The sequence below is a fragment of the Colias eurytheme genome, chromosome 8 (genome assembly GCF_061535395.1).
Source record: "Colias eurytheme isolate Ceu_HAF_F1 chromosome 8, ilColEury1 Martin Lab GWU primary, whole genome shotgun sequence".
Lineage (NCBI taxonomy): Eukaryota > Metazoa > Arthropoda > Insecta > Lepidoptera > Pieridae > Colias > Colias eurytheme.
Window position 1 is genome coordinate 5,773,783 of NC_142987.1, and position 13,736 is coordinate 5,787,518.

General features: G+C 36.0%; 1 protein-coding gene across 3 annotated transcripts in view; it reads left to right on the plus strand.

The window, feature by feature from the left end:
- The first annotated feature begins 112 nt into the window (after window positions 1–112).
- Window positions 113–13,736, plus strand: part of snama (something that sticks like glue) — a 40,161-nt gene continuing 26,537 nt past the window's right edge. The window contains exons 1-17 of one of the 3 annotated variants that reach the window (XM_090104645.1): window positions 113–615; window positions 697–928; window positions 1,046–1,157; window positions 1,527–1,654; window positions 2,094–2,260; window positions 2,433–2,523; window positions 3,162–3,259; window positions 3,370–3,441; window positions 3,692–3,952; window positions 4,511–4,548; window positions 4,790–4,861; window positions 4,970–5,031; window positions 5,149–5,247; window positions 5,413–5,724; window positions 6,101–6,190; window positions 7,271–7,519; window positions 7,810–7,878. In XM_090104645.1, the coding sequence (XP_089960771.1) occupies window positions 450–615; window positions 697–928; window positions 1,046–1,157; window positions 1,527–1,654; window positions 2,094–2,260; window positions 2,433–2,523; window positions 3,162–3,259; window positions 3,370–3,441; window positions 3,692–3,952; window positions 4,511–4,548; window positions 4,790–4,861; window positions 4,970–5,031; window positions 5,149–5,247; window positions 5,413–5,724; window positions 6,101–6,190; window positions 7,271–7,519; window positions 7,810–7,878 (2,318 nt within the window). In that variant the 5' untranslated portion in view covers window positions 113–449. The remainder of the gene's footprint in view (window positions 616–696; window positions 929–1,045; window positions 1,158–1,526; window positions 1,655–2,093; window positions 2,261–2,432; window positions 2,524–3,161; window positions 3,260–3,369; window positions 3,442–3,691; window positions 3,953–4,510; window positions 4,549–4,789; window positions 4,862–4,969; window positions 5,032–5,148; window positions 5,248–5,412; window positions 5,725–6,100; window positions 6,191–7,270; window positions 7,520–7,809; window positions 7,879–13,736) is intronic. The other 2 variants (XM_090104647.1, XM_090104646.1) reach the window with 2 other exon arrangements.

Below are 13,736 nucleotides of genomic sequence, written 5' to 3' on the forward strand. Positions count from 1 at the left end.
AATACATCTTACTGAATTTTACTTCCTGGCTACCCTACTCATATTTGTCAATTGTCACAAAGTTGTCGTTGTCATGTTGGCATCAGGCATCGCCGCATCGTTCAATGTTCATTCCATTTCCGTGAGTCGATTCTCATTTTTCGTATCAATAATCGCCTAATTCGTATATCGTAATGGCGGTCTTCGCTTGCGGCGAACTCTAAGACAGTACATGAACATTATAATAATAAATACCTAGTTCCAATTATATTTAAATATTTGAAATTGTGTTATTTACATCCTGTAGGTATATGTATTTGCACATTAAAATTCTTATCAAGTGTATTAAGACTTGTGATAGAACTGTAAGCAACAATCTGTGCATTGTAAATGACTTAATTTTTCTTTACACGTGAAGATTGTTCTGTCATGTTACATAAAATAATAACATTGAATTGTGATATACAGAAATGTCTGTGCATTACAAATTTAAAAGTGCTTTGGATTACGACACTGTTACTTTCGACGGTTTACACATTTCTGTTGGAGATTTAAAAGCAGCTATCTCACAACAAAAGCGTATCGGAAAAACATCCGACTTTGATCTGCAAATAACTAATGCCCAGACGAAAGAAGGTAAGCTTCTAAATTTTCAAAAATTATTCAGTTTTGTTCTGAAAAATCGAATTATTTTTGATACATATGATATGATTTTAGTGTATTCGGATGACAATACATTGATACCGAAAAACACATCATTACTGGTGGCTAGAGTACCCCTATCACAGCAGCCTAAGAAACAGTGGGATAGTAGTAATAATCAAGGAGCACCCATCAAAGATGTATCAATTAACAAAGGCTTGGCTGATTTGTCTCGCATGGAAGGCAGTGAGCAAGATAAAATTAATGCTATGATATCTCAGTCCACCTTTGATTATGATCCCAGCAAGTATGTTTTAAAAAGATTATCAGAGTATGTTACATAAAAAAAAGTTTATAATTTATAGATTACTAATATGGAATTGTCATGAAACAAATTATTTAATCACATTTTATTAATTTTTAGTTATCAAAAGATTCGCGGTCAAAATCAAAGAGGTGTAGTGCCAAGCAATTATACTTGTTTTAAGTGTCAGAAGAGAGGGCATTGGATTAAAGATTGTCCTATAGCAAATTCTGTAAGTATTATTGTTTATTCACATGTTTTCATTATTATATTATCCTTTAAGTTACTTCAAACCAAACTGTGGTCAATCTCAACAGCCACTAAGTATCAATATTCAAATTGCAATAATTGCTTAAATTATGAATACTATAATAGTATGTATTATATCTTTTGAGAATTGAGTAATTTGGAACTTGAACATGCTATTCAATAAATCTATTTTCTTAGTCGTCTATTCAGGTTAAAACTTTCTTATAGATTATATTAGATAGCTACTCTCATGATGTGTAATTATACTTCTCTATATTAAATTTTCTCATCAAAATCATGCTGTGTGTGTATGTGTACTACTTCAATAAATTCTAATTTATAATATTTTCAGGGCGACCCAATAGAAATTAGACGAAGCTCAGGTATACCTCGTAGTTTTATGGTACCAGTGGATGGTCCAAAAGCACCTGGAGCCATGATGACCCCAAGTGGAACTTTTGCTGTCCCAGCAGTGGACCAGTAAGTTTATTTTGCTTTACTATGACTCAGAATACTTATTGCAGTTATTGATTTAAATATAACTCTTTGTTTTTTTATTAACATAATATTATTATGTTAAATTACTTTTAAAGATGGGAATATTATTTGTCATTGTTCTATATTAATCTTTTGAATATTTTCACACAAATGTAATTATAATTAACTACTTTCCGCCCGCGGATTCGCCCACGTTTTCAAAGAAAAACCCGTTCCCGTAGGATTTCCAGGATAAAACCTATCCTATGTCGTTTCTCGGGTATCAAAATATCTCTATACCAAATTTCATGCAAATTGGTTCAGTAGTTAAGGCGTGATTGAGTAACAGACGGACAGACAGAGTTACTTTCGCATTTATAATATTAGTATGGATTAGTTATAATGTGCCTTACACTTGTCAATGTTACCATTTTGTTTGCAGTGAGGCATATTTAGCATCGGAGAGTGCTGTTGGTCCTGAAACTCTGCCGAATACACCCGCTGCTCCAGAACCGACTATACCTGATGAACTAATATGTAGCCTCTGCAGAGACTTGCTCACCGATGCTGTTATGATACCATGCTGCGGGAATTCTTTTTGCGATGAATGTATGTTTTCCAACTTTTTTTTTGCTAAGTTTTTTTTTGTGTAATATAATAATTACTTAGTATAGATTTTGAAGCTCCTGAAGATATTAAATTTTCAGTCAAATATATTTATTTAAATATCAGAAACTTAGAATTCTTCTATTAATATACATAATAAATTATGTATTTCTAGGTATTAGAGGTGCTTTATTGGAGTCAGAAGACCATGAATGTCCTGACTGTCGTGAAAAGGAGATAGCACCTACAACTTTGATACCCAATAGGTAAATAGATAAGAATTTTGTATCATATTCATAACTAGCGGTCCGCCCCGGCTTCGCCCGTGGTACATATTTACGTTTTCTCTACATAAGAACCATCCTCGTACTTCAAGGAATATAATAGAAAAGAATTATCGAAATCGGTTCAGCCGTTCACACGTGATGCCGTGACAACGCGAAACGGGTGCAGACCCGCCGCCTTTTTATAGCTCCCGCCGCGAAGCGCGTCGAACGCGGCAACTGATACACAAAAATAATCCTTATGGCATGATTCTGTATTCACGCGCGATGACTTATAGCGTATTTCATGTATAACTTTGGTGTTTCTACACCGATTTACATGATTCTTTTACTATAACCTGCCCAGGAGTATGAAGAATAATTGTGCCAAATTTGGTTAAAATCCGTCGTGTAGTTTTTGTTTCTATAACGAATATACAGACAGACAGACAGACAGACAGACAGACAGACAAAAATTTTACTGATTGTATTTTTGGCATCAGTAGCGATCCCTTATCACCCCTTCATAGTTTTTTTTTAAATATATTTCATGTACAGAATTGGCCTCTCTACAGATTTATTATAAGTATAGATTATATTTTATTTTATTTTGTGCTATACATAATTATTGTTATTTTCAGATTCTTAAGAAATTCAGTATCATCATTTCGAAACCAGACAGGTTATAGCCGCAGAGCTCCACATAGACCTTCTGCTGCACCAGCGCGGCCAGCTGTTGGTAAGTAAATGTGAACTTAAATATGAGTAATATATAAATATGTAATTTATGAGATATCATCATAATTTATATATTTTTGTGATTGTGATTATATTTTTTTATAATTACAGCAGAACCACCACCAGTTGGCCCGGGTCCACCATCAAATGGAGCTGTTCAACCAGCACCTCAAAAGTCAAATGGTGATTATCATTTTTTATTTCTGTTACTTATATTTATAATTTTATTTATAAATGCATATTCTATAAAAGGTAATGCAAGTACTAACTGATTTGCAGTGTGTACATGTGATATGTGTCTAATACAGAATTACTATTCCAAAGGGCTGTTATGTTATTCTTTCATAATTAACACTTTATTTCCGAATGAAGTGTGTATCGATAACGAAACTAATAAGCGTTGAGAGGGTGTGACGTACAATGTGTGTGATAGAAGCGGTAGAGGAGAAGCCTCCAGAGAGGCGTGAGGGGAAGCGCGAGGGGGCGCGGGGCGGGGACGAGTCGGACGCGTCGGCGGACGACAACATCACCGTCACTGTGCCCCCGGCGCACACGCACCCGCCCCCGGGTCCCCACGGGCCCCCGGGACCCCACGGGCCCGCCCCGCACGGGCCCCCGGGGTACCACGGACCCCCTCCGCACGGGCACCGCGCGCCCTACAACCGACACGACCGCCAGCACCGATCGCGCTACGGTATTGCATTACGATCAACGTTTTGCATGCTATGTACGCTGTCACCGACCGGCTTGTCTCTCCGCTTTTTACACCACCTACTTGCCTATAAGGCAGTGCATGTTGAAATGTGTGCAGTCGTTTTTTAGTGTGCTAGTTGTATTTTTTTTATTTTTGGTTGCAGTAATATTTTTTTATAATCGTTAATTTAATATAAAAAAAATGGTCTTGCTAGAATTGCATAAATAATATAAATGTATACAGATATACACATAATCATGTAAAATGTATCCATAATTAATAATAAAAAGAAAACAGAAGTGAGTATGTAGTACATTCAATTTAAACATATTAAATAGAACATAAAATAAATAGTAAAAATGGAAAATTTAAATATATTTTTATGAGAATAGTAATAGTTGAATAGAATGGTGATGGTTTAATTTTGTTTATTAATCAAGCAAATAAATAGAGCAAAATGCTTGCTAATAACTTCTTGAACACATTAATAAATAATTTGAGCCTTTATGTCTCTTTATTTTGTTATAATCTTATATATCAATATTTCTTTTGTTATAGGACCATCTAAAAGTCAACCAATGGAAGGCCCTGGAAATGTAAGTAACATTTGTTTCAAGTGTACAGTTTTTTAATTTATTATTTGTATTAATAATTTACAGGCAACAAGCCTATATTTTGTATCCAACTTTTTAAATTGTCTATTTCGTTTCTATCCTAGGCTATTGATTGAACAGCATTGTTAACTGATATTCAATCATTTAAGAATACAGCTTAATAAAAAAAAATTGTAAGCTTAAGTAAGGATTCATATATTTTTAAGATAAACAATTATTTTAGATGTCAAGGAGAGATGAACAAAGAGCAAGCACTCCAACAATCGACGAACGTAGGGATCCGATGTCGTCACAGGTAATGTTTGTCACATTATAATTTTTTTATCTAGATACATCAATTTTAATTTTAATTTATTTAATAATATTAATTTAATATGCTGATCTTATAAATTTTACATTTTAGGTTGTTTACAATCGGGCACCACCGCAATTTATGCCAGGGCTTCCTCCACCGCATTATAATAAGTGAGTTTTTCTTTCGTTCTAATGAATGTCCTCTATGAATATATAATATTATTTTATTTATTATTTTACATGTACGTAATGTAAAGATTAATGAATATTTTAATCGTTTTTTTTTAGTCCGCCATATGGGCGACCAATCGGACGTTCTTATGACCGATACCCGGGTCACGATCCGTATCAGCCACCACCGCCCGGTATCAAAGACTCGCCTAATGGGTAAGTTATCATAAATAATATTTTTTCTTCATAAAGGAAATTTCGTTCGAATATAATACTTTGGTCAATAATTCGTTAAAAATCTTTTAAAAGTTGTCTCTTGGAATAGCATTGTTTACATTGGTATCTCGTATCGTGTGTAATGGTTGTCGTGTATTGGTGCAGGCGCAGCGAGGATCCGCTCGAGGCGTTCAATCGCATGATCCGCGAGAAGGAGATGCGCGCAAAGCGGCGCGAGCAGGAGCGGCGGCGGGCGCAGTCCGGCTCGCGCAGCGCGTCCCGCTCGCGCTCCCCCCGCCCCCCGCGCCCCTCGCGCTCCCCCCGGCCCCCCCGCGCCTCGCGCTCCCCGCGCTCGCCCCGCCCCCCGCGCCCGTCCCGCTCGCCGCGCGCCCCGCGTGACTCCCGCTCGCCCCGCTCCCCGCGCTCCCCCCGCGCACGCCCTCGCAGCCGTGGCTCCAGTAGACTACGGTATTCTAGGTTCGTTATAAGTTATTGTTTTTCGCAAGAAATCGTTCTGTTTCATTCCGGCAATGTCGGCTTTCTTGTGCATGTTCCGTCTTTTTATTGCTCAATCTATGTTGATGTTGTATTTTATTATTTTATCGTATTCTCACATTATATTTTCGAATAGTAGTGTTGTTTCTAATCCGCTTGTTATTATCTTTCATTTGTACGTGGAGAAGAGCTACATATTATGGTGTATGGAAATATATAGAATTGAATTGATTTTAAATCATTGCTAATAATTTGCATGCGCTTTAAATACAGTATCAGAGCTTATAAAAATGTTTCCAATTCTATTTGTATTGAGGAATTTTTGAATGGCTATATTATAATCTTATGTTTATTGCAGATCGCGGTCGATATCCCGGGGTCGCTTGCGTCGATCCCCCTGGTCACCTCGACGAAGACGTTCTCGTGACAGATCATTGTCTTTATCTCGGTGAGTTTTGCCTTCATAACTTCGTGAGCGTGATGACTGGGTCCGTGACCACGCTCGCTACATAGTGTGACAAACAAAAAAACTTAAAAAAAATTATTAATAAAGCAAAATCAAGCTTATTTTTTTTTGTATTCATTAAAAGAGACCATAATATAATATGTATTTATTTTAATTTTATAAGTTACAATTTTTTACGAAAAGGACGTGGTCTCCAGAATTAAATGCGGATTTTGCGGTGACCAACTGGTATATTTTTATTACCCGACTTCAAAAAAAGGAGGAGGTTATCAATTCGGCCGGTATATACAGGGTGTAATCGTTAAGTGTGCACAGGCGATTATTCCGTAACTATTACAGATATCAAAAAACTTTAAACTGATATCGAAAGTACTTAATCTACTGAGTAAAATGGCCATAATACATTTTTTAAAAAATAACGAGAAATATCTAAAAAATTAACTTTAAACCCTCCCATACATTTAGTATGAGATATGAATATCCCATGTACATTTAATATGAAAGATTTTAGCTTTTTCTTTCTTTTTTGGTTTTCTGCTATGATTACTTGGAAAATTTGAAGGGAATTTCATTTAGAAACTGTAAATAGAGCTCCTCATTGTATAACACAACGAGGACGTCACTTCGAAAATCTGCTATGAATACAAAATGTATGGGAAATAAATTGTATGGGAGCGTTTAATGTAACATTTTTGGATATTTCTCTTTTTATTTTTAAAAATTTTATACGGCCATTTTACTCAGTAGGTTAAGTACTTTCGATATCAGTTTAAAGTTTTTTGATATCTGTAATAGTTACGGAATAATCGCCTGTGCACACTTAACGATTACACCCTGTATATTTAGGCTCGTTTGATTCGTGTTGAAAAATACACCAAAATATGTATAAATTGTACAATATAGATGGAACGCCCAATTAAGAATGGAGCTATATTTTTTAGGTACAATCAATGACCAACCATGATATAAAGTGTAATATAAACATAAATAGCGCTAATAGTTTCGAAACAAAGATTTATTAAGGAAAAGCCATAGATGACGTATGTATATGATTTATTGCAGTACACCATCCCCGCGGCGCCGCATCCGCTCGCCGATCCGCTACCGCTCCGCGCTGCGGTCGCCGGGCGTGCGCTCCCCGCTGCGCTCGGTGGTGCGCACGCCGCTCCGCTCGCCGCTGCGCTCGCCACTGCGCTCCCCGCTCCGCTCGCCGCTGCGTTCCCCCCCGCGAGCGTTGCCGCCTCACTCGCCGCTGCGCTCCCCGCTACGTGGCCCGCTGCGCTCGCCGCCGAGGACTATGTCGCCGCACAGGTGAGACGCAATGTCCAGAAGCTTAGCTACAATGTGGATACTGATGTCATCTTGCGCATATACAATCAGCGCATCGACTCGTACCTGCCTATAGCCTGATCAAAAAGATTGAATAGTATTTGTGTAAACTACTTTGGTGTCTTTATTCTGATACTGAAAGTGAGTAACACTTTGATTTTGTGATCCATTTTTAGCACTGAAAGGTATATAATTCGAATCTGTTCTGTTGACTCCTGAAGTCTCTGAAAAATGTCTGATTGCCAATATTAATTTCAATAAAATGTTTGCAGATTTGCCGGAGTGTACGACGAACTATTGTCGCCGCCGCGTCGTAGTGTAGAGCCGTCGTTCGGAGCCAGGTACGATAGTAACAGTTTACATTGTGTCCGCACGCGTAAGCCTGCCGCTATGAAAACGATTCTTGAGTTTCACGTTATCGGATTGAACCTGCGTTTACAATACCAGTGCTCCCATACGTATACATGCGAACGGTACGATTCAATGGTTTTAACATTTCCTTCGAGTATTCTAAGCGAATTGATTCTGTTGTATGTACTTGTAAATATTTTATTGTACTTTTATCTCGTATATAAATATCGAGGAAGGGTGAGTATGGTAGATTGTGCGCCGGTTAACGTTCCTGTTCGTCAAAACGACGTGGTTACTGCGAAGCTGTCTAGTTTACTACATGAGAAGTTGTACATCTATAGTAATCAAGATTTTTAGAATTAAGTTGTTGTTTTTGTATATTTTATTGTGTTATGTACAATATTCATAATAATACATTTCAAACTTATTTAACTGTGATATTTTTGTTTGATATTGTAGTAAATTTATTCTAGTCATGTAAAAAAGGCCAAATTATAAGGAAAAATTAGAATAATACTCTTTCAAAAATATAAAAATAGCGAAAGTTAAGTGTCTCTTGTCTAAGCAGCGGATATGATAATTAAGATCCTTACATGATTATGTTGGTCGTTGTTGCAAAAAATGCCGAGAGAAATGCACTATAATGGACTGCCATGCATCTAGATGGTTATGATGATAATATTCACTCGGCAGCTTCGATCAGGTCGAAAACTTCCACAGAATACTCCTCATAGACTACAGGCCCGTGTTGAAAAAATTATGGGTCATTTGACCCACCAGGTGACCTATCTAGAACGATAAAAGAGCATAAAATAATAAGATTCAGCACTATGACGTCACTTGTAAGCTGTCCACCTGAGTGCAGATGAGAATTCGAAGGTTCAGGTAGAGATTTTCTCCCCTTGTCTCCATGATTTTTGTACGGCGTTGCGGAATAATTGATTAAAAGTAGTATAGAAATAGTATGACACAGATGCCGTACAAAATCAAATGACCAAATTTACCCCGGCAACTGTCGAAAAATAAAAATAAATTCCGACTTTGTGGACCACCATTTTTGTACGGCATCTGTGTCATACTATTTCTATACTGCTTTTAAGCCATTATTCCGCAACGCCGTACAAAAATCATGGAGACAAGGGGAGAAAATCTCTACCTGAACTTTCGAATTCTCATCTGCACTCAGGTGGACAGCTTACGAGTGACGTCATAGTGCTGAATCTTATTATTTTATGCTCTTATATCATTCTAGATAGGTCAGGTGGTGGGTCAAATGACCCATAATTTTTTCAACATGGGCCTGTAGTCTATCATCCCAAAATGAAATTTTTAATACGTTATATTTATGTATAAAAGTCACTCAAAAATAAAATAAACGTCAAATTGTATCGCTCTGTAGTCTGTACACATAAGGATGTCATTTTTGGGATTTTTTTTAAATTTCAATCCTTTTACAAACATTTTAGGATTAACAGGAGACTATTTACATATTTGTTTTGGAGAATATGTGGAACACTTTTTTTTGTTTTTATAATCTGTAAAAAAAGCTATTTAATGTAGATTGTAGAGTATGAATTCGAGACTCTATTGCTTTATAATTTGGCTACTTGTTATTCTATGTTATATCAAATATGTTATAGATGTCTATATTTAAACTTGAATGTTATGATAGTTTAAAAATGTGTAATAATTTGATATTTATTTTTATTACTAGCTGTTGCCCGCGACTTCGTCCGCTATTCGGTCGTTTTTCGTCATTCGTCGTTTAAAAAAAATACGTGACACTTTATTTTTGAATGTTCTTAATTGTCTCTTATAAAATTTAACTACATTAAAATTGAATACTCTGATAAGAAAATCTTAAAATCATCGAAAATCATAGACATCGAATATCTGAGGAAAACATGAATGAATGTGATTTAAATTCTACATTTCTTAGTAATTAAAATAATAATCTAAATTAAATGTAGATTAACAGTTTGAGCGCACCATTATAGAATATGTACCTAAGTAATAAATTACGTTAGTTTACATAGTAACTTTACTAAAAACACGATGACTTTCTTTCGCGCTCGGTACCACAAACTAAACATGTTTGTGGTACGTGGCCCGCGTCACTTTACCCCCCACGAGTTCCCCTCCGTTGCTATGCGAAAATACATTCGTCGCCCTACTGTAGGAAAAATTGTAATACTGCGGCCTGGGCGTTATAACACGCTCAGGGAATTCCTGAGTGCTGATAGACTTCCGTCTATCGGCATTTATACCAATTTTATATTAATATCACCATCTTGAGGAAAAGCTTCTAATGTCGATTTAAAACGCATATATACGGATTAACCTGATGAATTAACATGTTCTAAAATTGTGAAATGAGTTCAGTTTTAAATTCGAGAAATATTGATTTCTTGTATTCGATTATTCGTCGTAGTCGAATACAAAATATATTTAAAGAAACTTAGGTTGGCCTTCAGGCAAAAGGGATCCTATCAAATGATAAACTTGACCTTGTATCTTAAAAGTAAGAATGAAAGGAGCATCTAATAATTGTTGAGCACCAAAGGATCATTTAAAACGCAATACTATAAGAGCTAATATTGTCTAAGAACTGTTTAGATTGCACATGTTCCTCTAAAACTTAAAAGTAGGTAGTGATTTCAAAGGTTCCGGCGTATCTTCAAACGAAAGCCTACTCCTTACTCCACTTTAAAGCATTACAAAAAGAACATACTACGTTAATATCGCCTATACAGAAGATGATCTGTAATCAATTGTGAGGTTATAAGCAAACCCACTTTTATATTATTTTGTCGGACCACACCACCGAATTTGTAGATTGATCTTCTATGTTTACCTCTAAGTCATTAAGACTATGTCGAAATCTGTCTGCAATAAGACGGGCCTCTCGCTATTCGTCCGTTTAAAGAGACCAATAGTTTCAATTCTTAATATTTCATTAAACAAACTTATTAATCGTTCTTGTCTCAAATAATGGTAATATTCGCGTCCCTACTCTAGTCATTGCTTATGCTCATGTTCATCTTCGAGAGATCGAATAATATTATGGTGCACCCTATTATTTGTCAAACGGTCTTCATATTGAGTAAAAGTTTCAGAATTCTCGAGATAAAATATGACGATCGTGATCAGCTGTGAGACGTAATTCCCTCTCAGTGAGGGTTTCGGTCTCACGGGATAGTACAATATGCCATTTGCGATCAGCTGTGAGACGTTATATATACCCTCAGTGAAGGATTCGGTCTCACAGGATAGTACATGCCGTTCGCGGTCAGCTGTGAGCCGCAATTCTCGTTGTGAAGCGGTTTCAGGTTCGGCATAACACATGTTGTTTTCGGTCAATAGTAAGCCTCTTATCTCTAACGATCCTTGAGAACTCTTATTTCTCATTTTCTTAACTTTGCTCGAATTTCGATATATAAAGATTTTTTTGGTGGCACTGATGCGGGTGAATAAAAATTAAAACGGACTAAGAGTGTTATAATCTCAATCATCATCATCAATACATATAATAAAATTGTGGAAAAGTGATGTCTGTACAATTAAAATATGTAGAAAAAAATTAGCAGGTGTTATTATTATCGAGAAATCGAGAGAAACCATTTTTTTCTCTTAAAAGCTCCCCCCCTCCCACTTCCCGAACTCCGATTGACCGTAATTTATTTTTCCTTACATTTTTATCATAATATCCTTTTCTAATGGGTTTCATCCTACTGCGATTTTTTTTTGTTTCAAAAATTATCTACCCTGGTGTATAGGTAAATTTTCCACATAAAATGTCCTTTAAATTATGTCGTATTATATTTTTAACCCCCGACGCAAAAAGACTGGTGTTATGTGTTTGACCGCTATGTATTTCTGTGTGTGTGTGTGTGTCTGTCTATGGCACCGTAGCTGGCTAACAGGTAAACCGAATTAGATGCGGTTTTTTTTGTTAGGCAGAATATTTTCCGACGCTGGTTCTTAGATAAAGTGTATCAAAATTGGTTCATCCACTTATTATACCTACATAGGGGTAAAAGTGGGAATGAAAAAAATGAAAGTTATAATTTATTTTTTAAGATCGTCGGGAAGTTTATGAAATTATTTATTCCTTTTTCTATACACTTTTCTTCGTCTAAACGGTTTAGTAACGTGCTCTCTCTCTCTTCAGCCTTTAGTTACGTGCGTGAGACAGGAAAGATCTAATTTGGATTTGTTTCTGGATTTGATAAAAACTGAGTATCGATTAAGCTGATCAGTGGCTACTGGCTACACCATAGATTATTAAAAACATCCGTTTAAGAAAGGAAGGAAATAGAATTTGCTCCTCTCCCCCCCCCTGGTTCCTAAAAAATAATATGACATAATTTAAAAGAAATTTTACGTAGAATTAGTTAGGCATTTCTTTTTTGATTTTCGATATTATATACTAATCATAATTTTTAATTACAATATGTAGTAACTATTTGGTATAGGTTAGGCATTTCATTTCTTGATTTTCTTTAATAATTTGGTACGTAAGTTTTTTAGCTCAGTTTAGTAAGAAATTTTAATAACAATTCTTTTAATTATTTATGGTAGTACAACAGTACAGTATGGTTGTACGTATTTACTCAATAATTGTATGTTAAATAGTAATTCAGCATGGGCGTAGCCACGGTGGGGCTAGGTGGGGCGCTTACCCTGGCTTTGATCTGGTAGGTACTAATTGTGAAGGGGAGTGGGCGTGGGCGTGGGATTGGGACTGAACGTGGCATATGGCGTGGGAGTGCGAGTGGGCGCGGGAGTGGGAGCATGAAAATAAAAATGATTTTTTATTGTTGCCCCACCCTGAGCCCATGGTCATAGGTCCCATAGTCACTATTCCACGCGAACGAAGTCGCGGGGACAGCTAGTAGACAAATATAATCAGAAAGCTAAGCTCAACCATAAAAGATAGACATTTATGATGTCGGGAGATATTTTTAATATAATATGGAGAACATTTCTTTCATACTTGATTTCTGTGTAGCTTTAACCATTAAGATACACGCATTAAGAACGCACACGCGACGAAAGCTTAAAAATGGAGTTGCAGCTCTGTTCACGAATATGAAAAATAATTGTACCAAGTTTCGTTTAAATCCGTCGAGTAGTTTTTGTTTCTATAACGGTTATACAGACAGACAGACGGACAAACATTTTTGACGTCGATGTCGATCTCTAATCACCTCGTGATAGTTATTTAGGAAATATATTTCATGTGCAGAATTGACCTCTACAGATTTAATATAAGTAGGTATACATATATTTAGATTCCAATTTCCATGTAACGTTAAATTCGACTATATAATAACTAACAGACAACGCAGGTTACTCTCGTTTCCGTAAGTTGAGGCGGCTACATATTCGGTCCTAATAACATGACTTTTTGTGAACGAAACGACAGCGCGGTTTAATTCGATGGCAACACCATCAGAAAAAAGGAAATATTTTTAACTTTGAAAAAATATTATGATTTACACTATTAATACTATTTTAACATTAACACAAAATATAAGACTATGAGTGTGTAAAAATAAATCCAGCTAGTTTCACATCACACTTATGTTTATAATTAGGTATACGACATGAAAATATATTAATTACCAAGCAATAATCATACAGATAAATACTGAACAAAAGTATTAACAGTCAAAGCATATTTTTACTAACAACATGTAAATGATGAAGGAATAATAATTATCAACGAACTAACCTTTTTGTATTAGAGTCCCGCCTCGTGATCGAATTATTAAAACACGAAGATTTTTAAAAATGTAACCAATGAACACAATCAATATTAGATTAACTGTAATGGTGTCTAGTT